At 46.5% G+C, this 21,770-nt stretch overlaps 2 protein-coding genes across 2 annotated transcripts in view; one reads left to right on the top strand and one right to left on the bottom strand.

Moving 5' to 3' along the window:
• The window catches only part of LOC149367371 (arrestin domain-containing protein 3-like), a 277,472-nt gene that overhangs the window by 92,210 nt on the left and 163,492 nt on the right, over window positions 1–21,770 (bottom strand). The window contains exon 2 of the mRNA XM_089555390.1: window positions 18,103–18,224. Within this exon, the coding sequence (XP_089411516.1) occupies window positions 18,103–18,214 (112 nt within the window). The 5' untranslated portion in view covers window positions 18,215–18,224. The remainder of the gene's footprint in view (window positions 1–18,102; window positions 18,225–21,770) is intronic.
• On the top strand, window positions 6,644–11,255 carry LOC149367372 (uncharacterized). Its single transcript, XM_089555384.1, has 2 exons — window positions 6,644–6,919; window positions 7,623–11,255. The coding sequence occupies exon 2, from the start codon at window positions 8,350–8,352 to the stop codon at window positions 9,289–9,291; it is 942 nt and encodes a 313-aa protein (XP_089411510.1). The 5' UTR covers window positions 6,644–6,919; window positions 7,623–8,349; the 3' UTR covers window positions 9,292–11,255.

Below are 21,770 nucleotides of genomic sequence, written 5' to 3'. Positions count from 1 at the left end.
AGATATTATCAAACGGGAAATGCTATATCCATCAAACTTGCAGATCCATAAATGAGCGTTTGGCCGAATATTATCGCAAGCTGGGGCAAGGCAGTAATGTACACATGACAGAACGTTGTAGTTCGTGCGAAGGGCGCGGTCGCATCTTTAATGGTTGCCGCATTGTTTATTCGCGCAGGCATCAGTCGAAACGAGATATTCGTGCCAAAGGAAGCAGTGAGGCTGATCATACACTCTGCTCGGCAGCTAAGATCTCGGGCGAGAGTTTCCGTTGAGCGACTCGTGGGCTGGAGCCCAAAGAAGTAAGCGAGAAGTTCCTCTGACACTGATATCTCACGCGCTTCTCCATACTCACCACCTACACGGACATACTCCAGCTCTACCAGCTCGAAAGAGTTCTCTATCCTTCCGCACACCGTGATCTAACAAGACGCGAGGCCGTCCAATGGCGCAAACTACAAACTGGCAGTTTTCCAAACCTCCTCTTATGCAGCAGGATCTTTCCGCAACAGATAGACCCGATGTGGACACACTGCTCAACTCCGGCCACTCTCATACACATGGTGTGGACTTGTGCACATTACAACACAAACAACTCAAACACCCCAGAGACGTGGGAGTCTCTCCTGCGTACTTCCGAGCCGGCAGACCAACGCCGGCTTATCCAGCGCGCGGTGGAGGCCGCGACATTCCAAGGGATCCCCACCGACCTCCTCTAAGCCAGCGCAACCGGTCCTTGGACTGGTCCCCTCAATTTGGGCGCATTAGAAGAGTTCACCACCGCCACTGACACGACAGGTTCTCGATGCGAGGAAAATTATTATGTATGGCCCTGGCTGCGCGAGTGCGCCGTCAGTGGCTTCACTGGATAAAAAGGAAAATTCGTGAATGGGAAATTGATATGACAAAGCCGCATTAGGTTTTCGGCACGTGCGACATTGAAAGTTCCTATTCGCGATTTTCAATCCTGATTGCGAAAGCATATACATTTCTAGCGATCACAATAAAATTGAGAAGTTTGCGTCTATGTGTCCCTTTTCATGCCCTGTCTTGTATAATAGCTTGGTTTGAGCTAGTTAGTAACAGTTCTTAGAAAACATAGCGCAGAAAGGGCACCGACGACACAGACCTAACGCCTGTCCCGTCCAGTTCTGTGTCGTCCGTGTCCTTTTTGCGCAATGTTTTCGAAGAAGTATTTTGTGTTTGCGCAATTGTTTACAAAGAAGTATGCTGTAGGGCCTGTCTCTCATCAAGCATGCTCTTCCTGGCAGCAAGGACGGATCGTCCCTGCCTTGAACGCTGTTGTGTAAAGAGGAATCGGGGAGCTCTGCAGCGGTTTATACAACATTTCCTCGCAACACCTCGTTGAAAAATACGGACGCAATTCACTTTAATATCGGAAGTCGGAAATGAAACAGAAAACCTGCGCATTTGCTTACAATATTTTAAATTGTATATGCCTACTTTTCTCGTGTTGATATCGACTGCTAAAAGCGCAATATTCGCTCCGACTGCGTCTTACGTAAGACGCGGCGTGCTCCTCGTTGCAAATGTGACGCATCGTGGGGCGTACAGGCCCACCAGTCAGCATTGCATCAGCAAAAATCAACTCTGGCAGCGGCGTCCGGGCTCTGTGACGGTCGCGTTGAAAACCGTGGATGTGCATTGTACATTGAAGCAAAATGAGTGGCATTGCGTTGCTGGCGGAAGGTCTGGTGCGATTATACTGCAATGCACGCAGCTGGTAACGTCGGCGCGCACGACGGTTTGCACTGACTCACAAGTTGGTCAACACACCAGCGCACTCAGCTCGAAATAACCGTTTTTTACCAGATGAATTTTCGTAGAGTTGAAAATAAACGAGCGATGTTAATGCGCGACGCTTGAACAGGCGCTTAAATGAGCGCAGTAAGTCGAGAAGGGCTTAGAGTTCGAATTGCAGCACACTCCCCTGTTCTGACTGTTGACGTCATCAGGGGGGGAAATCTGACTGTGCAGCCTGCTTGTGCCCCCCCCCCCCCCCCCCCCCCCCCCCCTCCACCGAATACGGGCCGGTGTAGTTTCTGCTACTAGGCTTTGTTTCGGTGCAATGCCAGCAGTGGGGATGGGATGGCCGGGACCCATCCTCTGGGGATGCAAACCCCCAATGGGAGTGGCAGCGACTCCCAGACGACTGTGAGGGCCAGTCGTGCACGTGAGGTCCGATGCCTGAGCGGAGGCAGGCCTGGGTTTATACTCAGGTTGGACCCACGAAATCCGGCCCGGAAGGCATGTCAAAACGCCAAAAGGTTTTCAAATAGATGCTACCTTCCTTCCTCTGCGCGCGGGGGCGTGCAAGTCTGGCTACCGACGCGTCGGTTTCTGGTTACGGAGAAACCAGGTCCGCGCGGGGGTTCATAGTGGCCAGGCTCTGAGGACCGCCGCCTCGGGGAAGCGGCCTTACGGCCGGCCGCAGGCTTAACCGCCGGCGGGATGCCGGGGGATGAGGGCTTAGTACTGCCTCGTAAGAGTCTGGCGAAAACCGAAGATGTGTGGAGTACCGGTGGAGTAGGCCCGGGTCATCTCATCCTAAGCCACGTTCTTGGTTAGTGGCCCGGTCGCCCAGCCTTGAACACTCTCTCCTCAGTAGGAGAAGAGTAAGCTAGGAGAGGAAATAAGTGCATGGATGGTTGGAGGAAGCACAGATGGACCCCCCGGAGCGACCAGTTCTGAGGCCGCGAGGCCGTTGACGTTCTGGACCTCCACTGGCTCGGGACTATCACACATACTTCCGGTGTCCGAAAAACCGCGAAAAACCTTCGACGGCTAGTAGCCGGCAGGTGGGAAAGGCCTTCTAGTGTGCGATGAGGAGCCCCAGGTAGCTACTGACCCCGTGTTAGGTTTTCCTGTCTCCGACGGTCGGAGCCCGTTGCGTATGGTGGGTGGTCGGGCATCCCGTGAGTGGGGCCGCACCATTGGGCAATCTCGATGCTCTCCCTGCCCTGGCCAGGCGGGCCAGTAATGGAGTCGAGATAATTGAAGGATCAGAGCAAAAAACTCGCTGTCCCCATTCCCTTCCCACGTCCCATTTCCCTTTCCGCTACTTCCCAGGGGAGGTCAGGGGAGCCTCCCCGGGCCCCCTCTCTCGGCTGTGGGTCGCTAATGTAGCATTTTCCCTATTATTTTATTTTTCCACCCAAGGGTGGTCAAATTACAACTTGCCTACGGGCCTCCTCTTTTATTTTTCAATTGGGTTAAGCCTGTTGTTTGTAAACGGTGCAGGCAGGGGCCTATTATTTTTATTTCCTTTTCGGTTGCCCCAACCTATTCAATGTTGACGTCATCAGCGGCAAATTTCAAGCGAAGCTGGGGACGCGACAGGAGCGTGCTGACGCTAATATGATCTGCATTTGCATGGTGCACGATGCGCAGTGCAAGCTGCGCAGCGGCTGAAACTTGACTTTTGAAATTCCATTCGTGAGATTCATTGAAACATTCACCAGAAAGGAGAAAGCACGCATAACAGACGACGCACAAGCTGGACGAGCTCGACCGAACCATGATGAAAAACGGAAGCCGCAGGCGCGGTGTTGACAGACCGCCAAACAATTTTGCGTATCGTATATTGCGTAACTTGTAGCTAGAGCGAAGGGTTGCTCGTATGAGAATATTGGGCAGTTATCCTACTGCTTACCGTCCCACCTACGCCGCAACCCGTAAATATACCACGACTAATTAAAAAAATAGTTCACATGAAAGGAGAACAACGATCTGAACACAATTTCTTTAACCCTCAGTGGCAGCATTATTCTTAGGCGATACAGGTGCACTACAACTAGCGCGAGTTTAGGCACAATATTATCCATGTGATGATACTATGACATTATTTTCCTGAAAGATGACTACGAGCGTTTTAAATTTATCAAGCTTCATCAATTTCCTCCCAATTGGTCAGAAACTTTTTCTTTGTGTCCAAATATTTGTTCTTTGGTCTAAAAGTTACAGCCTTGTTGGTGCATTCACTTATTTCAACCTGCTTAGTTCTGACCGAGTGTTCAAGTAAGCTAATGTGATGTTTCCTTTGTCTATCACACTCGTTCAAGGAAAATAAAGTAGAGGTGACGTCTGCGGAAATCAAAAATGTCACATGCAGAGTGATTTTAACTATGTCGGTATTAAACCAGATACCCCAATATGCTGCCCTGCGGTGTTCCAGGTTTATTTTCTTTACGTCTAAGGCGTTAATATTTATGCATTTTGCGTGATTCTAAAGGTGAGATTTTTGAACACTGCAATGAAAGGCCTCTAATTACGCACATTTTTAACTTCCTCATAACCTCTTTATGGGTTTAAAACACCAAGTAGAATTTTCTCCTTTTCAAAACTGTTTAAGATGCAATGTTTTGAAATGAACGGCGGCGCAACAAGGACACTAACAAGAGAGGGACACTAACAAGAGAGTGTGCATGTTTTAGTGTCCCTCTCTTGTTAGTGTCCTTGTTGCGCCGCCGTTCATTTCATCATGCACCAACTCGCCCCTCAGGCCATTCTTCTGAATGCAATGTTTTCACGGATAAGTGATAGTTCTGTTTATTCATTTTTTGCGGAACTCAAATTGGCATCTTCTGTTATGGCTTTTTTTGTCTCTGAATTTCTCTACTTAAGATGAGATCAGTTTCTCCAAAGCCTCGAAGAGTATAGGCAGAAGAAAACTTGCTCAGTAATTTCGGAGGCAGTCCTTGCCAGCCTTCATGTATATTACGATTGCTTTGGCCACCTGAATTTTTTTAAAACAGATGTTTAAGAAAATTAAATATGTAAGTTTGTGCAGATGATCATACATACATACATACATACATACATACATACATACATACATACATACATACATACATACATACATACATACATACATACATACATACATACATACATACATACATACATACATACATACATACATACATACATACATACATACATACATACATACATACATACATACATACATACATACATACATACATACATACATACATACATGCATGCATGCATACATACATACATACATACATACATACATACATACATACATACATACATACATACATACATACATACATACATACATACATACATACATACATACATACATACATACATACATACATACATACATACATACATACATACATACAAGTTTTATTCTCTGCAAAGAAGTGGAAGGAGGCGGAGGGAAAAGCCGTACATTTGCGGCTTGAAAAATCCTCCGCTCCCTTACAGCAGCCGAGTGGGGCAATAAGCAGTCGAACAATAAACAGTCGAACATAAACAATTGAACATAAGGATAGACCTGGGCGTTCATTCACAAAAAAAAGAAAAGTATGAGTAGCAAAATATTTGTACATATTTGGAAGTGACATATTGGATACATCAGCGGCTTCTTTTTCTGCAGCATTCAATAATCGCGGAAGATTATACCGGAGTGTTTGTTCTCCATAGGCAGTGCGACATTTTGGAATTTTCCATCGTTCTGGAGTTCTGGTGCTGTAGGTGGGATAACTGGGTCTTAATTCTGCCATTTCAGTAAAAACTGCACTCTTTCGTTGGACGCTTAAACGGTACTGCCTGCATAATTTGTATTCGTATATATTTCTTACTTTTAATAAATTAAGCGAAGCAAATAATTTGTATTCGTATATATTTCTTACTTTTAATAAATTAAGCGAAGCAAAGATAAGTGAAGAAGGTGCTGTGTATTCAACGTTTTCAATTATTCGTACTATTTTTTTCTGTAGCCTTTCAAGCTTCAACAGATTAGTTTTTGTTGTTCCCCAGACTAAATGAGAGTAGTTTAGGTGGGAGACAAAGAGAGCGTTATAGACCATTAGTTTAACTTTTTTGGAAGAGTATAGCGGTTGCGATTTAAAATTCCAGTTATGCAGCTCAGTTTGCTGATTATACTATTTACATGATCATTCCATTGTAAAGATGAGTTAAAATATATCCCTAACACCTTGACAGTATCTACCACATCAATGGCTGCGCATCTAAACATTACGGTTCCTTGTGACGAAATTTGTTTACTTTTTGGTCGAAAAATTACCACCTTTGTTTTGTTTGCGTTAAGTTTTAAATTATTGCTGGAAGTCCACGAGTCCAATTTGCGCAGAAAATTATTTGCTTTAGTAATTCCTTCACGTTCAGATTGTGATGGCACCAAAGCACTCGTATCGTCGGCATATATAACGAACTTGATATCTGAGCAGATGTGTACAATATCATTAATGTACAAATTAAATTGGACAGGGCCTAAAATGCCCTGTCCTATATGTCCCTGTCCAATATGTCGATAAAAAAACTTAAATAACGTTACCTTAAAATCATTCACATCCCAAAAACACTGATACAACCTTAGCTTGAGAAACAAAATAAAGCACCAATAAAGATGGCGCCAGTCCTGTCTTATGTGTGTTGTCTCCGTCTTTTAGCGCCCGTACGCTTTTTGTGTAAACCACGTCAACTAGCTACCTTCTGTGAGGTCACTGATGTGCGAATTGGTATTCTCTCAAGGCATGTGTTTCACATCTGTGAAGACGTCGTTGATGCTCTTTGACAAAGCAGTCACTGGGAATAAATTGCCACCGAAAGTTTTTTCAATAGACCCTTTGCAAAACTTCAGGCAACATTGTACCACAGTCTGGCACCACTGTGCACCGTCCGCCATGGTGAAGGATAGGTGTTCGGATCGTCTATCTGTCGATGCTCAGTGACCTGCTTTATAGTTGCGTTTAAATTGTTATTTTTTTGCCGCAACAGGTCCGTCGATGCTTTAATAACGTGTGTCAAATCTCTGCCACGAATGTGATTCAACATGCCAACTCACTGCTGCGTTCCGATGTGTAATCAATGCGGTTATGTCGACAAGGACGGACGAAAGGTACGTGTACTACATGCGTGTCTTTGTAGCGTTGATGCTTGTCGGTTTAAAGCGTAGCATGCGCGCTCTATTAGACAGCTTTACAGAACCTCCGTATGTATTGCGGCATTTCACAGTTTCCAGTTTCAATCGGCAGAAAGCCGCGTTCTATACAAACTAAGCGCCGAACGGCAAGACGCGCGCGTCATCCAGGTGACACGATTTACATCTGCGATTCGTTCTTCGCTCACAACGTTTATGGAGTCTACACCTGCATCCTTTAGGTTAAACGAAACACCATAGGCTACGCATTCTTGTAAAACAGGGAGAACTACGACGGACGAGGACACGGAACGAGTGCTCGATCGTCCCCTGACCTTCGTGTTCTTTTCCGTCGATCTTGCGCTGTTTTTGCAAGAACGCGTGACCCTAGCTAGATGTGTGCGATATGCGGAGACACTACCGGTCCGCGGCACAGATCTCCTGACGATCTAAAATAACCCCGAGCCCACCAGTACGGCGTCTTACGCCGACGTGCTTTACAACAGACTATCTCCTGCTACAAATTCCTTTAAGACTAGTGTGCTGTGTGAAAGGTGTTTGGCTGACACTGGTTTTTTAATTTGCCCTTCAGAAATTTGCAGTGTGCGGTGGCTTGCAAGTGTTGTACTTTGTGTTGATGAAAAGACAAGTGCACATTCTCAACTGAGCCTTTTATTTGCAGGTTTCATTCCACAGATTTCCTGCAGATGAAGGAATGAAGAAAAGGTGGTTAGTGGCCATCAAGAGAGATGAAGGGATACTCTTCAAGGTGTCGAAGGCAACTAAAGTGTGCTCAAAACATTTCACTGATTCAGACTTTTGGGTAAGTGTGGCCAGTGGTTTGTGGTTACTGCATCAGACAGCCGTGCCATCTGTCTTTCCATTCAGTAAACCGAAAACATCAAGGAAACCGCCAACACAACGTACCGGGTGCCCACATCCTGCCAAGCGGCAGCGAAAGGCTGCAAAGCAGAATGATGCACAAGATAATGTCCACAATGAGAATGATGTGTCACCATTGGCTGCATATCCCAGTGTGAATTCTACAGAGCGGCAGAGCAGGAGCCCACTGCAAGAAGTTTGTCTCCCAAACATTGCTTTAAATCATGCACAGGAAAATTCTGACAATGAAAATGGCACTCCACCTAAAGAACTACCAAGCACAAGCCCACTGCAGGAAGTTATACCCATAAACATTACTGCATTTCAAGAACTGCAAGCACAGCTTGCAGCAAGCAAGGAAAGAGAGGCCAGTCTGCAAGCAGAGCTTGAAGCATGCAAAATCAGTCTTGAAAACAAGCTACAAGACTCCGAGCTAAAGCTCCAGTTGAGAACACAGGAGCTAAACCTTGTTCGAAATGAGCTGATAAGCTCGCAAAAAAAAAATAGAACAACTCAGACAGGATGCTATGTCCTTTGGAGTTGAAAAATTTGAAGAGCGAGATGATGACTTCCAGTTCTACACCGGACTACCAAACTACGACTGCTTCAACACTCTCCTTAAGCTATTGAACCCTGGAGAAAAAGGGGAAAATATGAAACGACGAGATAGAACCCATCAGTCAGATGACTACTGTGGCCGACCACGAAAGTTGACTGTACAAAACGAGCTATTTCTTGTGCTCGTAAAACTAAGACTTAATCTTTTTCACAAGCACCTGGGGCATCTATTCAACATCTCAGTCAGCACAGTGTCGCGTATCTTTTTTGCATGGATGGACTTTATGTACCTGCAGCTCGCACGATTACCAATATGGCAATCACGAGAAGCCATCAACCGAAGCATGCCAGAGGCATTTGAAAGGCATGCTGCCACACGTGTGTTGCTTGATGCGACTGAGATACGTTGCAATGTGCCGACATCGTTTGTGACACAGTCCGAGCTGTATTCTCACTATAAATCCACACACACATTCAAGGGGCTTATTGGAGTGTCTCCTAATGGGTTTGTAACCTTTGTCTCTGAGCTGTTCACTGGCTGCACGTCAGACAGAGAGTGTGTGATTAAGAGTGGCTTCCTGGACTTGGAATTCGACAAAGGCGACATAGTCATGGCCGACAAGGGTTTCCGAATCGAAGACCTTTTGCAGGAAATTGGCGTAAAGCTCAACTTGCCACCCTTTTTGCGGGGTAACCAGTTCACTGCAGAAGAAGTCGGGAAGACCCAAGAAATTGCTGCACTTCGCATTCATGTCGAGAGAAGGATTCAGCGTATCAAAAGTCATCACATTTTTGATCGACCCTTGCCAATTTCACTGGCTCCATTAGCGAATCAGATGTGGACTGTCTGTGCAATTATGAGCAACCTTCAAGGACCACTTCTGCGACAGTATGGTGATGCTGAAGATTGAATGCTGCTCTGGTTTCACTATTTTGTGATGTTTGCACATAAAATATTATCCCCACGTGTATGGCAAGTCTGCCTCATGCATTCACATTCTACTTATGTTGCACTTCAACCCTACTATGCGTGTGTAGGTTCCTCCAGAGCCCTCTGCTTTAAGAGCTAATTAGAAAAATGCACGACAGAAAATGAGGACAGCACAGCACAAATGTTCTAGATGAGTGCAGTGTGTTTCGGATGCGGTGAGGCAGAAACTCTAGAACACTTGCTCCTTCGCTGCACTGTGTTTGCTGATGCCCGTCGCGACATGCTTGCGGCCTACAGGGCGCTGGGCATTCTCCCAGACGCTCTTTCAACGCTATTGTGGCCGCAGGGCAGTGCGCGCACCCGTGAGCGAGCAATGGTGAGCCTCTGTGAATTCCTCGAACAGGCGGGCTTGACGTCCCGCCTGTTCTCCGCCAGGTAGTGACGTGCAGTGACCGAACGCTCCGCGTGTGCTACCTCGGGACGATGAACAGCTGGATGCCCCCACTCTGTTTTTGTGCGTTGCGTCGTGCGCGTGATTGTACTGTGACCTACCAGATCTTCACGCATGTGCGACTTGTATATATATTTATATTTATCATGTATATATGTAAATAGATTTATTGACAGTGTACCCCTACCTCTATCCTTTCTACTATCCCCTCCCCTCTTTCTTTTCACTTCTACACACTGCCTGCTATCCTTTATTTCCGCTGCCCCAGCTCAGGTGCTTCCAGCCGCGATAGCAGATGCCGGGGTAGCAAAAATTCTTTGGCCTTCCATATTAAATGCATAAATAAAGCCACTACTACTACTACAAATGTTCTAAATGCTGTTTATCTGCCAAATTGCGGAAACAGAGGCATGCCACCACGACAACAAAACATTGCACAGCCACGATACTGCATATCTATAACCTGTGAAATATGACACCTGAACTTTTTCAGTTGAGGCAGCTTTCAGGCATTAAAAAAAATGGTATTTTTATTTTGAACGCTCATCCATTCATCTCTATATGACAACAGCTTTGTACCTGGCTTTTCTGAATTTGAGAACCAATATCGAGAAAAACGTACTAACAAGGCATGCATAGAAACAACAGTACTTTGAGAGATGGGAAGATGGAATTTGGCAATGAGGGCAAGTTTGATACCCAACTGATATCGGGAAGAAATAGCATATGGATTGAACATGTAGTGCAAAGGTCACATAACAGCATGAACTCGAAGAGAAGGCAAATGTAACAGGGTGGCAGATGAGATTAGGAAGTTGCAGGGATAAGGCGGCCACAGCTGGTATGCCAGTGGTGACGATGCAGGTGCAGGACCATATTTTGTTTCTTTGGATGGTTGGTTGGGTGTCAGCAGTAGTGCTTGGGCGAATTCATCTTCTGGATTCAGCCGGAGCAGTGATCTAGCGAACTCCTCTTTGGCCGCTTCTTGCTGTTCCACAGTGCGGGGGCAGCGCCTCCGCTCTTTTGGTTTTGCAATCTTGGCAACGCTAACACCACCTTTCCTCACGCTCCGCCAATCAACAGTCTGAATAGAGCACCCTTGGATGTTGGAACCTCGTGGCACCCTCCACTGTTGAGGCAAATCTGTTGCTGATAACTCTTGTGGAGCCTCGGTAAACCCTTTGCTTTGTAGTAGAGCTACTGTTCGCAACATTCCCATCAAATGATTGCACGCTAGCTTCCCTGCTGGGCATTCACAGCTACCATCAACAATTTCTCCATTCTGGCTGATGGCAGCAATTATACTGTAGGGTGATGAGTTCTTTTTTTTGCTTCTGTAGCATGATGCTTTGATGAAAAGCAGCCCGTCTCTGAAAATGCAAACGTTTGGCGAATTAGTGCAAGAAATTTTCTCGTCAGACTACACATACAAGCTTACAGTATGCTGCAACATGCCAGGAATGACACCTGCATTCACTTGGGTACCTGGCGCTTACCAAAGGAGTTTGTTATTCTACTACAACAGTGTTAAAGCGCTGTGATTATCTCAGAAGTGTTGACATGAAGACAAACTAAATACATCGAGGCGACGCTGGTTTCTCCTTTCTAAATCGCGTTTCAAGGTCTAATAAGCACAGAGTACATTCAAAGGAAGCCAGCTGGGAGTGCATTTCTTGAGAAATGCTGCAGTGAATCTCGCAGCACTCTTCATGAAACATCAAAATGCCAATCTACCACAGCTGGCTGTCATGCAGGCTCGCCGTCCATTTTACCGCGAAGTGTAAACAAATAGCTTTTAGAATCGGCTACACTTGTTGCTGCGATGGCAGTGGCGTGCATATGCATGACCGCCGTCCCAAGTATCCATACACGAGTACCCGCGTTCGAACCCGACCGTGGCGGCCCCGTGTCGATGGAGGCGAAATGATAGAGGTACGTGTGCTGTGCGATGTCAGTGCACGTTAAAGAACCCTAGGTGGTCGAAGTTATCCGAAGCCCTTTACGAAGGCGTCCCTCATAGCCTGAGTCGCTTTGGGTGGTTAAATTTCCCCATAAACAAAACCTACGCATGTACTACGGCGCAAGAAGCGCTGCCAACGCGTCGCTCTCTATGGCTACACGAAGCGCGTCAGAAACGAGTGGGCGCTCTTAACAGTGGAAAGACACTTCAATGGCAGCGAGGAACTTTTCAGGAACAAGTTTTGACGAGCTCAGTTCATTTGCATGCTCAGGCGATGGCACGAATACGTACCCCCCCTCCCATCAGCGGAACGCAGGCTTCTTGTGCCGGAAGAAAGCGAATAACTTAGGAAATACATCGTCAGCTAGTCATGAACACTGTTCTAGACACTCACAGGCATATACTCACCTTATTTTAGAACTGTTTGTCTGCAAGGACGAGGCGATCACTTAAGACTCGGCGCTGAAGTTGTAACTTCGGTCCTAGCAGCGTTCTGTGGCTGACCTGCTCGAATAAAATGCAGTCAGCCTCATCTCGTTCAAAGGCGGCACAACGCTGAGGTCGTTTTCCCATCCTGTGATGGGAAAGACTACGTTTCTCGCCATATGTGTTCACTTGGATGCGATTAAAAACGATTGCAGCTCAAGCACGCGCACAGCAGAACCATCGGAGCGACGTAGCAGCGGTGGCTTGCTAGCGTAGGGCAATCCTTCACCATGGCGGCGTGGTAAGGTTGCCAGACTTGGTGAGAAAATTTACGGGGTTTCGCAAAGGGTCTATGGCGCCATATTTTGTCGCAGGCTTCAAAATAAAAATTAATTCTCTCCGCAAAAGCTCTCAATCAGTGTCACATTCTACAAAAAATTCGCATAAATATTGATATCAACAACTCTATTATTTTTGTCCAGTATATTTCGATAAGGTTTAAATGCGATGAACATCTGGAGGACTTAAAACTTGACGAACTTGTATATTTTGTGTTTTTCCTTTATTCGCATAATAAATCACGCGCAATCGCTCCATGGTTTTCTTATACTTGCTGGAAGCCGTTTGGTTAGATATGGAAAATGCTAGGCATGAAGTTTTTTTTATAGTTTCAATAAACAGTTCGTAGGCAACATCGCAGTCCTCAGTAGAATAGAAGTAAAAAAAATCTGTCCTCCAATATCATGACAGAACTTTTCAAAGCTTCTCTCAGAGACTTTCTGGGTAGCGTGTGTTATCCTTGATTTTTGCAACTTCTAGGCTTTTCAGCAGCTAGAAATGCACTAAGGTGGTCGCTAATATTACAAGGTACTTACCTTTGACTCAACAGATCAAACATCATTATCTGTTATAAATATCTATTAGTGTTTTTGAAGAACAAGTTATAAGCAGAAGAACGTTTTTACAGTTATTACTTTCAAGCAGAACGTACGCTCCTTGCTTCAAAATTGTCACACATCATATGACTAGATTCAGATCACCTCAAAGTATTATATGAAACACTTTTATTCATTCGTAAAGCCAAGAAGCTGCTTAGTAAGATAATGAAGTTAAAAATATTGCTATCTGTGCATCCGTGCCCTAAAAACAAAACCATGCCACCAGACACTAGATTAAGGTTTCGGAGTAATCAATGGAAACGGAATATTCGCGATAGACTCACACTTCACTGTGTTGTTAAGAAACAAAAACATGCGGTTACCGCGACAATTGATGTGAGTCAGAAAACACGTCATCAGGAATCTGCACGTTTCTCTAAACAACATGGGGTCATTATGGAAGTGAAATGCAAAAAACAGTAACTCTCTTGGTAGAGATTTGTTATGTAATTTCAGCGCATTCACATAAAATGCAAACACATAAATAATTTATAACATTTTGTACCAAGAACATGTTTGAATTCCCCAGGAAGCAAGAAAGAAGAGTCATAATTTACCACACTTATTGACCAACCTTGAAGATCTAGGTCACAAGCTTGCTGAAGTCACCTAGACCATCTTTCGAGGTGTCAAGGTGACCTAGAGCATAAAGTCGTCTTTTGAATAGATAGACTGCTCTGCCGCTTTCCTTCCTGAAAAAAATTATCTCTTTGTACCATGCAAAACGAAACCAATGGTCGTGCCTATGACTTGGCGTGCTTCGACATGTTGCGGTTCCACTTTTTCAGATTTTCTTTCCGATAGATGGGGCTCCCATTTGTCCATAGTTGTTTCCTTTCCTCTAGTCACTCATCGCGCGTATCTTTGTTGGCAAAACGAGGGAGGATAGTGGTATGACATAACGTTATGCTAATGTATAATGGCATGTCATGCTACAACCAACTAGCTCAAATGAAAGTCTTGCTCGGAGCATTATGGCATTTGATCATCCTTCGTTCGTTACCATCATTCCTCGTTGGATGAGCGAGGAATTCTGGGTGAGCAACAGAGCTGCGACCAGTGCGTTGGGTTGAAATCAACCCGGCCGATTCTTTGAAGCCAAGCCCTGCTCCATGCTGCATCACGCTTAAGGCCGATTCACACGACGGTCCGTTCGCCCGCGGCCCGCGCATCACGTGTTCATGCGTCAGCACATTGAGAGGCGCGCTGTCGGCCCGCGGGCCGACAGCGCGCCTCTCAATGTGCTGACGCATGAACACGTGATGCGCGGGCCGCGGGCGAACGGACCGTCGTGTGAATCGGCCTTTAGCGGGTGGAATCCTAGAGAGCCACTTGCCATAGTTTTCACCTGTGCTGCACAAAAAAGCGCAGCAGCATGACACAGACAATACGGAGCTATGCTAGAAACAGCGCAAAAAGAGTCGTGAAAAGGGGTACTTGCATGCGCCCCTTGATTTCTTTGGCACCGAGGTGCAGGAGGAAGCCACAAAACAAGCAAAAAAAAGGCCACGAAAACGCGTGACAGCTTTCGGTCACTGGTGCATAATGCCGCGAAACTGAGTAGTGTGTTTGTAAATTGTTCAAAGCTGCCGGCGCGCCGCTTTATCACTTTGGTTGTGATGCAAGAAGCGACAAGATTTATCTCTATTGATCGCATCCAGGAGGAGCCGCTTCTAGTCTCTTACAGAACGTTCTAGTAACTTTGCACGCTTTATCTCGAAAGTTCGCTGTCAGCTTTAAATTGAGCGATGCAGCGAGCGGCGGGCATTCTATTAGACGACCACAGAGCCCGCTTGTTGCTACGCCGCCGCCCACTCATTCAGTTCTTTGCGGGTGCAAGTCAGTCCAAATAAATAGTTTTCTTTGGAAGCCATTTTCACTGTCTTCCTGCTTTCCGGACTGCAGTCACCACAAGCAGATAATATATATGAACAAGAATCCACGAAAAAATTCAGGGGGCTTTTTGATTGTCTAAAGTGCGTAGAGGCGAAAGCGTTCTCCGCACCACTTTCGCTGCTTCTGTGGCACTGGTGGCGTCACATATAATTTAGTACTACTTCCTAAGTGATCACAAATCACTAATTATTGGTTAATTACTGATCAATGCCTGAATACTAATTAACTGCTAATTAATGACGCTTAAGCTTGGCCTTTAGGAGTGGAACGCGACAGCGTGTTGTAGCGCTGCCAGGGAGTCCACGGAACGCCACCACCCGTTCGGCGCGATGCCTTGCGCTTTGAACGCAACGTTTTTTGAGGAAAGGAAATGGCGCTGTAATTCTCTGTCATCTCGGTGGACACCTGAACCACACCGTAGAGGAAGGGAGGAAGTGGGAGTTAAAGCAGACAAAGAGGGTCCGTACTGAAGAAAATACCACTTGTATTTGAGGAAAGGAAATTACGCAGTAACTGACTCACGTATCTTGGTGGACACCCGTCAAAATTCAGGGAGGCACTTTTTTGACCTAAAGTGTGGTCACTGATGTGTGGTTAAAGCTTCGCCTCTAAGAGTGGAACGCCAGAGCGTCTTGCAACGCTGTCAGGAAGTCTATAGAACGCCATCGCCCATTCGGTTCTACGCCTCGCTCGTCGGTAAATTGGTTTTTGAGGAAAGGAAATGTATCTGTCTCTCATATCTCGATGGGCATCTAAACCTCGCCGGAAGGGAAGGGAGGAGGATGGGAGTGAGCGAAGAGACCGTATTCACCGTATCCTTCGAGCTGGCATGGCGGAGTGGATATCATGCTCGTCTCGCACGCCGAAGACCGGGGTTCGATTCCCGAGCTCGACGAATTTCCTACTCGGTTTTATTTATTTATATGGCCTGGCTAGAAAGGTCACTTATGCTAATTATGTAATTAAGCAATTGACTAAGCTCAGTCCCACTTACTTGGAGAATCACTATACGATCCCTTCAATCGGTTGCATGGTTACTAGCCGAAGTACAATTGGCCCCATTTGAAAATCGCGCACTGTGACGTCACGACCGTTTCGACCAATTGAAAAGCGTGACATTTCTGTCGACAACTGCTGCTTACAACGACGAGACATTAAAGGTTTTCGCCTTGAAAGCCTTTTGGGTGTCAAACTACGGGAGCACTTGGGTACATATCATATGCTAACCCTTAATAGTTCTGAGTGCCTTAAATGTCCCAACATTTCTGTCAAATGGCTTCTCTGTTCCTCGTTCTTTGTTTCAGCACGCAAAACTTCCTGAAATTTTACATCTCTAGTGCTGCGTCAACCGCCCCGTGCACACTGTTTCACAGCGTGAGCGCATCTGCTCCTTTCGAGGGCCGGCGCAATAGTGGCTTTGTCGTTGTTATGGATATGCGCGAACAGTTGAGCGCAATAATTATCAGTTAAAATTTCCACCTCATTAAAATTTTCGTTTCCTTCGCTCAGCCCAGCAGCGCTCGAGCGCTCAAAGCAAGCTTGCTCGAGTCTGTACTTTTATTGCTCCCCACGTTCCGTCACCTTTCAAACGTTTTTGGGCGTACCTTCAGGACGGAAACTGGGCTCTGGCTGTTCATGGCGTTGTAAAGGCGCTTCAGACGGGGACTAACAAATTGCGTCGTGCCGCTGCAGGAATCTGCACCATGCGCACGTTTTAAGGCGGAAGCCTTTAATGCCTCATCGTTGTAAGCAGGAGCTGTCGACAGAAATGTCACGCTTTTGAGTTGGTCGAAACGGTCGTGACGACACAGTGCGCGAATTTCAAACGGGGCCAATTGTACTTCGGCTACTAACCATGCAACCAATTAAAGGGATCGTATAGTGATGCTCCAAGCAAGTTTGACTGAGTTTAGTTAATTGCTTAGTTAACCAATTAGTCCAATTAACCTTTCTAGTCAGACCAGATAAATAAATAAAACTGAGTAAGAAATTGGCCGAGCTTGGGAATCGAACCCCGGTCTCCGCAGTGCGAGTCGAGCACGCTACCACTCCGCCATGCCAGCTCGATGGTTTGGAATGAACAAAGGTGCGTCTAGTGAATACGGTATCTTCGTTCACTCCCATCTTCCTCCCTTCCCGTTAAGGCGAGGTTTAGGTGTCCACCGAGATATGCGAGACACATTTCCTTTCCTCAAAAACCAATTTACCGACGAGCAAGTCGTGTTTGTCCGCGTTTCTGATTGGTCCAAATTGTCGTGACGTCACCACGCTTGAATTTTGACGGTTGTCCACCGAAATATTTGAGACAGTTACTGCGCAACTTCCTTTCCTCAAATACAATTTTCGACTGGTGTCTACTGAGATATGTGAGACAGTAAATGCGTAATTTCCTTTCCTCAAATGCAATTTTCATTTTCTTCACTACGGCCCCTCTTTCTTGTTTCACTCACACTTCCTCCCTTCCTGTACGGTGCGGCTCAGGTGTCCACCGAGATGACAGAGAATTACAGCGCCATTTCCTTTCCTCAAAAAGCGTTGCGTTCAAAGGGCAAGGCATCGCGCCGAACGGATGGTGGCGTTCCGTGGACTCCCTGGCAGCGCTACAACGCGCTGTCGCGTTCCACTCCTAAAGGCGAAGCTTAAGCGTCATTAATGAGCAGTTAATTAATGCACCAACAAAATGTGAAGTGAACAATCGCGTAGCAGAATGCAGCACTCAGGCTTTCGCCTTTCAGCACTTTAGCCGCTAAAGTTCCTCGTAATTTTTACGCCTCGGCCACGTATCTGTGCATGAAATATATTGCGCTGTGCTATGAGGCTATGAAGGCAAATCGCCTTCCTTGCAAACGATGGTACAAGAGCGGGTGCTTTGCTACGACGCCTGCAACGACGGAGGGAAAGGCATCCTCTCGGAAATAATCTCAGAAGAAGAGTTCGATGCAGCGTTCGACCGCCGTTCTTACCGAGCAGTGTGTAGACAGAGCCCCATCTAACGTGCGCTCTAAGAGCCACAAAAGTCCTTCCCGCATTCCGCCTGCTCCGGCAGCCTGAGTGCAGCACCCCGACCGGCAGGAGAAGGAGGAAGGGGGCAGCCCAGAAAGCGGCGGCGGAACTACTCACCTCTGAGCTTGAAGTTTTCCACTGTGTTGACGATGATGTGACCGGAGAGCGTCTCGCCGGCGTAGTACATCTCTTTCTCCAGGCGGATGTCAAACTCCCGGATGTAGTCCATGGCTTACACCCTGCACAATCAACCAATCAATCAGTCAGTCAATCAATTAAACAATCAATCAATCAATCAACCAACCAACCAGCCAACCAATCAATGAATCAATCAATCAATCAATTTAAACGATGTAATAATTCCACGTCATAGTCACTACTGACATGACTCCTTGTATTGCGATGATAGCCCGTGCAGCAAAGCCTCGTTAACTTAGCGTATATCGTCAGCGCTATGTGCTGACGCTAACTTAGTTAACTTAGACGTCAACTTAGTCAGTGATAGTCAGCGCATTGTATGTCTTCTGCGTGTCTTCATTCTCGTCCGTTGTCCGCCAGCGCTGTGTTTCAAAAGAATGCTCACCCAGCATTATACCTTGCTATCTCGGTAACTTATCCCCATAATCCAGATAATCCGGAAAATCCCGGCGAACGCCCATATAAGTCGATGACATCCAGCAGATGACATAAGTCGATGACTGGTTAAATCGGATGGACTCCCCGTAGGGGCCGTGTCGAGGTATAACCGGCGTAACAATCAATTGATCTGGTAAGCGATCCTTACTTCCAGGGTTCAATGTTGCGCGCACGCCTCCGACGGCAGCCGTGGCAACGGTTGGAGGGCCGCGTAGTTTCTGCTCCGGTTTTCTAGGGAGGAGGCCGCGCAGTTCTGGATGCTAGTCTTTACTCTTGCTTTGAAAAAAAAGGCCGCTGGGGCGTGCTTCCCCCACTTCAGCTCCTCCAGTGTGCCGAAAGTCGCGGAAACCATTTTGCAGCAGTTCTGCTTTGACATTGCCAACAGTGTGCGCGCAGTAGAGCATTTCAGGGAGCTACTGGAAACCGTCGTTGCCGCGCCGTTTTCATCTCGAAAGCTGAAGGCCGACACCCAGTTATTCATCGAATAGATTTACTACCGTATTTATTATAATTATTACATACGTGAGATTATTTATGAGATTATTATTTATTACGTACGTGAGATTATGTTGGCATATTATGTTTGTAAACAACTGAGAAGTGTGTCATGCCTTTTATACAATGTCAAATTATAATATGCCTGTCTCGGTTAGAAGGGTGATACTTCACTCATTAGGCTACTCAGTGTTGTGATAAGGTATTAGCTTTTTTTTAACTGTGCGGAATTTTGGAAAACGCGGGTTAATAATTTGTTAAAGCGTGCGTTAAAAAGTGTCTCGTAAAACACTTCTGTGCCTAAGGAAGATTTGTTTCTTAGCTTTAGTTTTCCTAAATTTGACAATGCGTTTCTTCAATGTGCTGTCGTAAGACATTGTGAGCACGGATGCATTTATTTTAGCCGTTGAACTATAGTTCCAAACAAAGGGCTTGAAATACAGACGGCGGCCCCTCCGCTCGCGGCCGAAGGCTCTCTCCCCGCCTCGGAACTCCGAGAAGGAACGCGCGGAGCCAGTCAGGGTTGCCAGGCTACTTCTGAGTTTGGCTGTTCCAGGCGGCGAGTGGCTTGCATCTCACATCCCACCCCGCCTGCAAGTCCAAGTCCTCTTGGACAGGAACATTAGTCTACTAAGGCAAAATCATAGTCAAGCAGTCGCTTGGGTGGTGCACGGTGACGCTGAGGTCGCTGACTCACTGAACCAGCTGGCTGATCCGGCTCATTGGTCATAGGTGACATTTGCTCGGCATTGTCTTCATCAGGACTCGGGATAGGTTGCACGGCTTCGCATGTGGGCTCCACTAGCACTGGGTCAAAGTACGGAGGGTGGTACAGTTTCATTTGACTTCTGTGCACTATACGCGCATCTGGTGAGGGTGTGGCGGAGTTCGTTATGCGCCGAACGTCGTAGGTGACGGGTGTCTTTTTCCGTGTCACCTGGTAGAGTCCCTTGAACTTTGGCGCGAGCTTTTCAGTTCCGACAAGTACTGGCTCTTGCCTTCGCACCCAGACAAAGTCTCCGACGTCAAATGAGGCTCTGCGGTGCGTGCGGTCGTAGACTATCTTGCGGTTCCTTTGAGCTTCCTGGGAGTTACTCGCAGCTTCGCTGCGAAGGTCTGGCAAGTTCATAAGCCTGTCACGAATGTCGGCGGCTTGCGTTGTGCGGACTTTCTGATATGGGAGTTTCGGCAAAAATCCAAACTGAAGCTCGAATGGCGAAAATCCTGTACTTCTGTGGCGGGTTACATTGACAGCGAAAGCTGCTTCATCGAGTTTGGAGACCCACAGTGCCTGATCATTGTTGCACAGTTTTCGGAGGACGGTCACAAGTGTGGCATTGGCACGTTCCACCAGTCCGTTGCTAGCTGCCCTGTAAGCTACTGAGAAGTGTATGTTCATACCATGCATATGCATGAAGTTCTTGAACAGGTGTGATTCAAATGACTTGGCATTTGAATCAGACCTATTGATTCAAACCGGCGGCCCAGCAAATAGTGTCGAAACTTGTCAGTAATGGTCCAGTGTACGCTGGACCCATCCCTGTTTCATGTTCATTTCGTCCTTCTTAATCCTTCAGGCGCGTCTTGCTTTAAAAATGACTTTTCCCCGCCGATCATTTGTGCTTTTTTTTTCCTCTCTTGCAATTGGTTTTTCTTAAATTTTCTCTTGGGCGTTGGCCCCTTTTATTTTATGTTTAATTGAATCGCCTGCGATAACCTCTGGTTGGGTGCGGGCTTCCTCTCCAATTTTTGTTTATTTTATTTTATTTCTTGAGAGTTTACAATAAAAGGCTCAGTGAGTGACCTACTTGCGTATTCAATCACCACATCCTAGTCGTCTTGGCGCTGCGTGAGTATTGCTCCGAGGGCTGTTGCTGATGCGTCTGTGGTGTCTGTTGTAGGTGCCTCATTGTGGAAGTGTCCCAGTATAGGTGCTTTTGTAAGTGCGGGGCGAAGGGCTTCAAAGGCTTGTTGACACTCAACTGTCGACTCAAAGTCAGCCTTTCGGATGGCGGCTTGCAGAGGTGCGGCAACTTTCGAGAAGTTCGGGATGAAGCGCCTGTAAAAGTTAGCTGTCTGAAGCCAAGATAACAGGCGCTTTGACGAGCGTGGCATCGGCATGCACATGATTGCGGCAATCTTTGATGGGTCTGGCTGTTTCCCTTGTTCCGAGATCATAAATCCCAGAAACTTCACACTGGGGGCAGCAAACTTGCATTTGTTCAAAGAAACTTTGAAGCCGGCTTGTAGAAGGAGAGTGAGGGCCTCGTCTATGAGATCGAGAAACTCTGGAAAGTTATCACAGAACACGATGATGTCGTCAAGATATGTGCGTACACCACATCCTGACTGTCGGGCTTTGACTCGAGAAAATATTTGGTGCATCGCTTTCTGGAAGGTAGCTGGTGCATTTTTCAACCAAAATGGCATTCTTGTCCACTTGAAAGTTCCCTGGTGCGTGATAAAGGTGATTTTTTCTTGGACTTCATCTTTTACTTTAATCTGCCAATAAGCGCAGCAGAGGTCAAGGTTTGCAAAGGGAGAACTTCCTGCAAGGTCGTCAAAAATGTAGCGGCGCGATGCAGTGGTTGGAACACATTAATGGTCATCCTGTTAAGAGGTATGCAGTTAACACATAACCTCTTTTTGTCTTT

Source organism: Amblyomma mixtum, chromosome 1 (assembly GCF_055824585.1).
Source record: "Amblyomma mixtum isolate Tamu chromosome 1, ASM5582458v1, whole genome shotgun sequence".
NCBI classification, from domain to species: domain Eukaryota; kingdom Metazoa; phylum Arthropoda; class Arachnida; order Ixodida; family Ixodidae; genus Amblyomma; species Amblyomma mixtum.
Note: the sequence above shows the minus strand (reverse complement) of the source record. Positions and strands in the feature narration are given on the sequence as shown.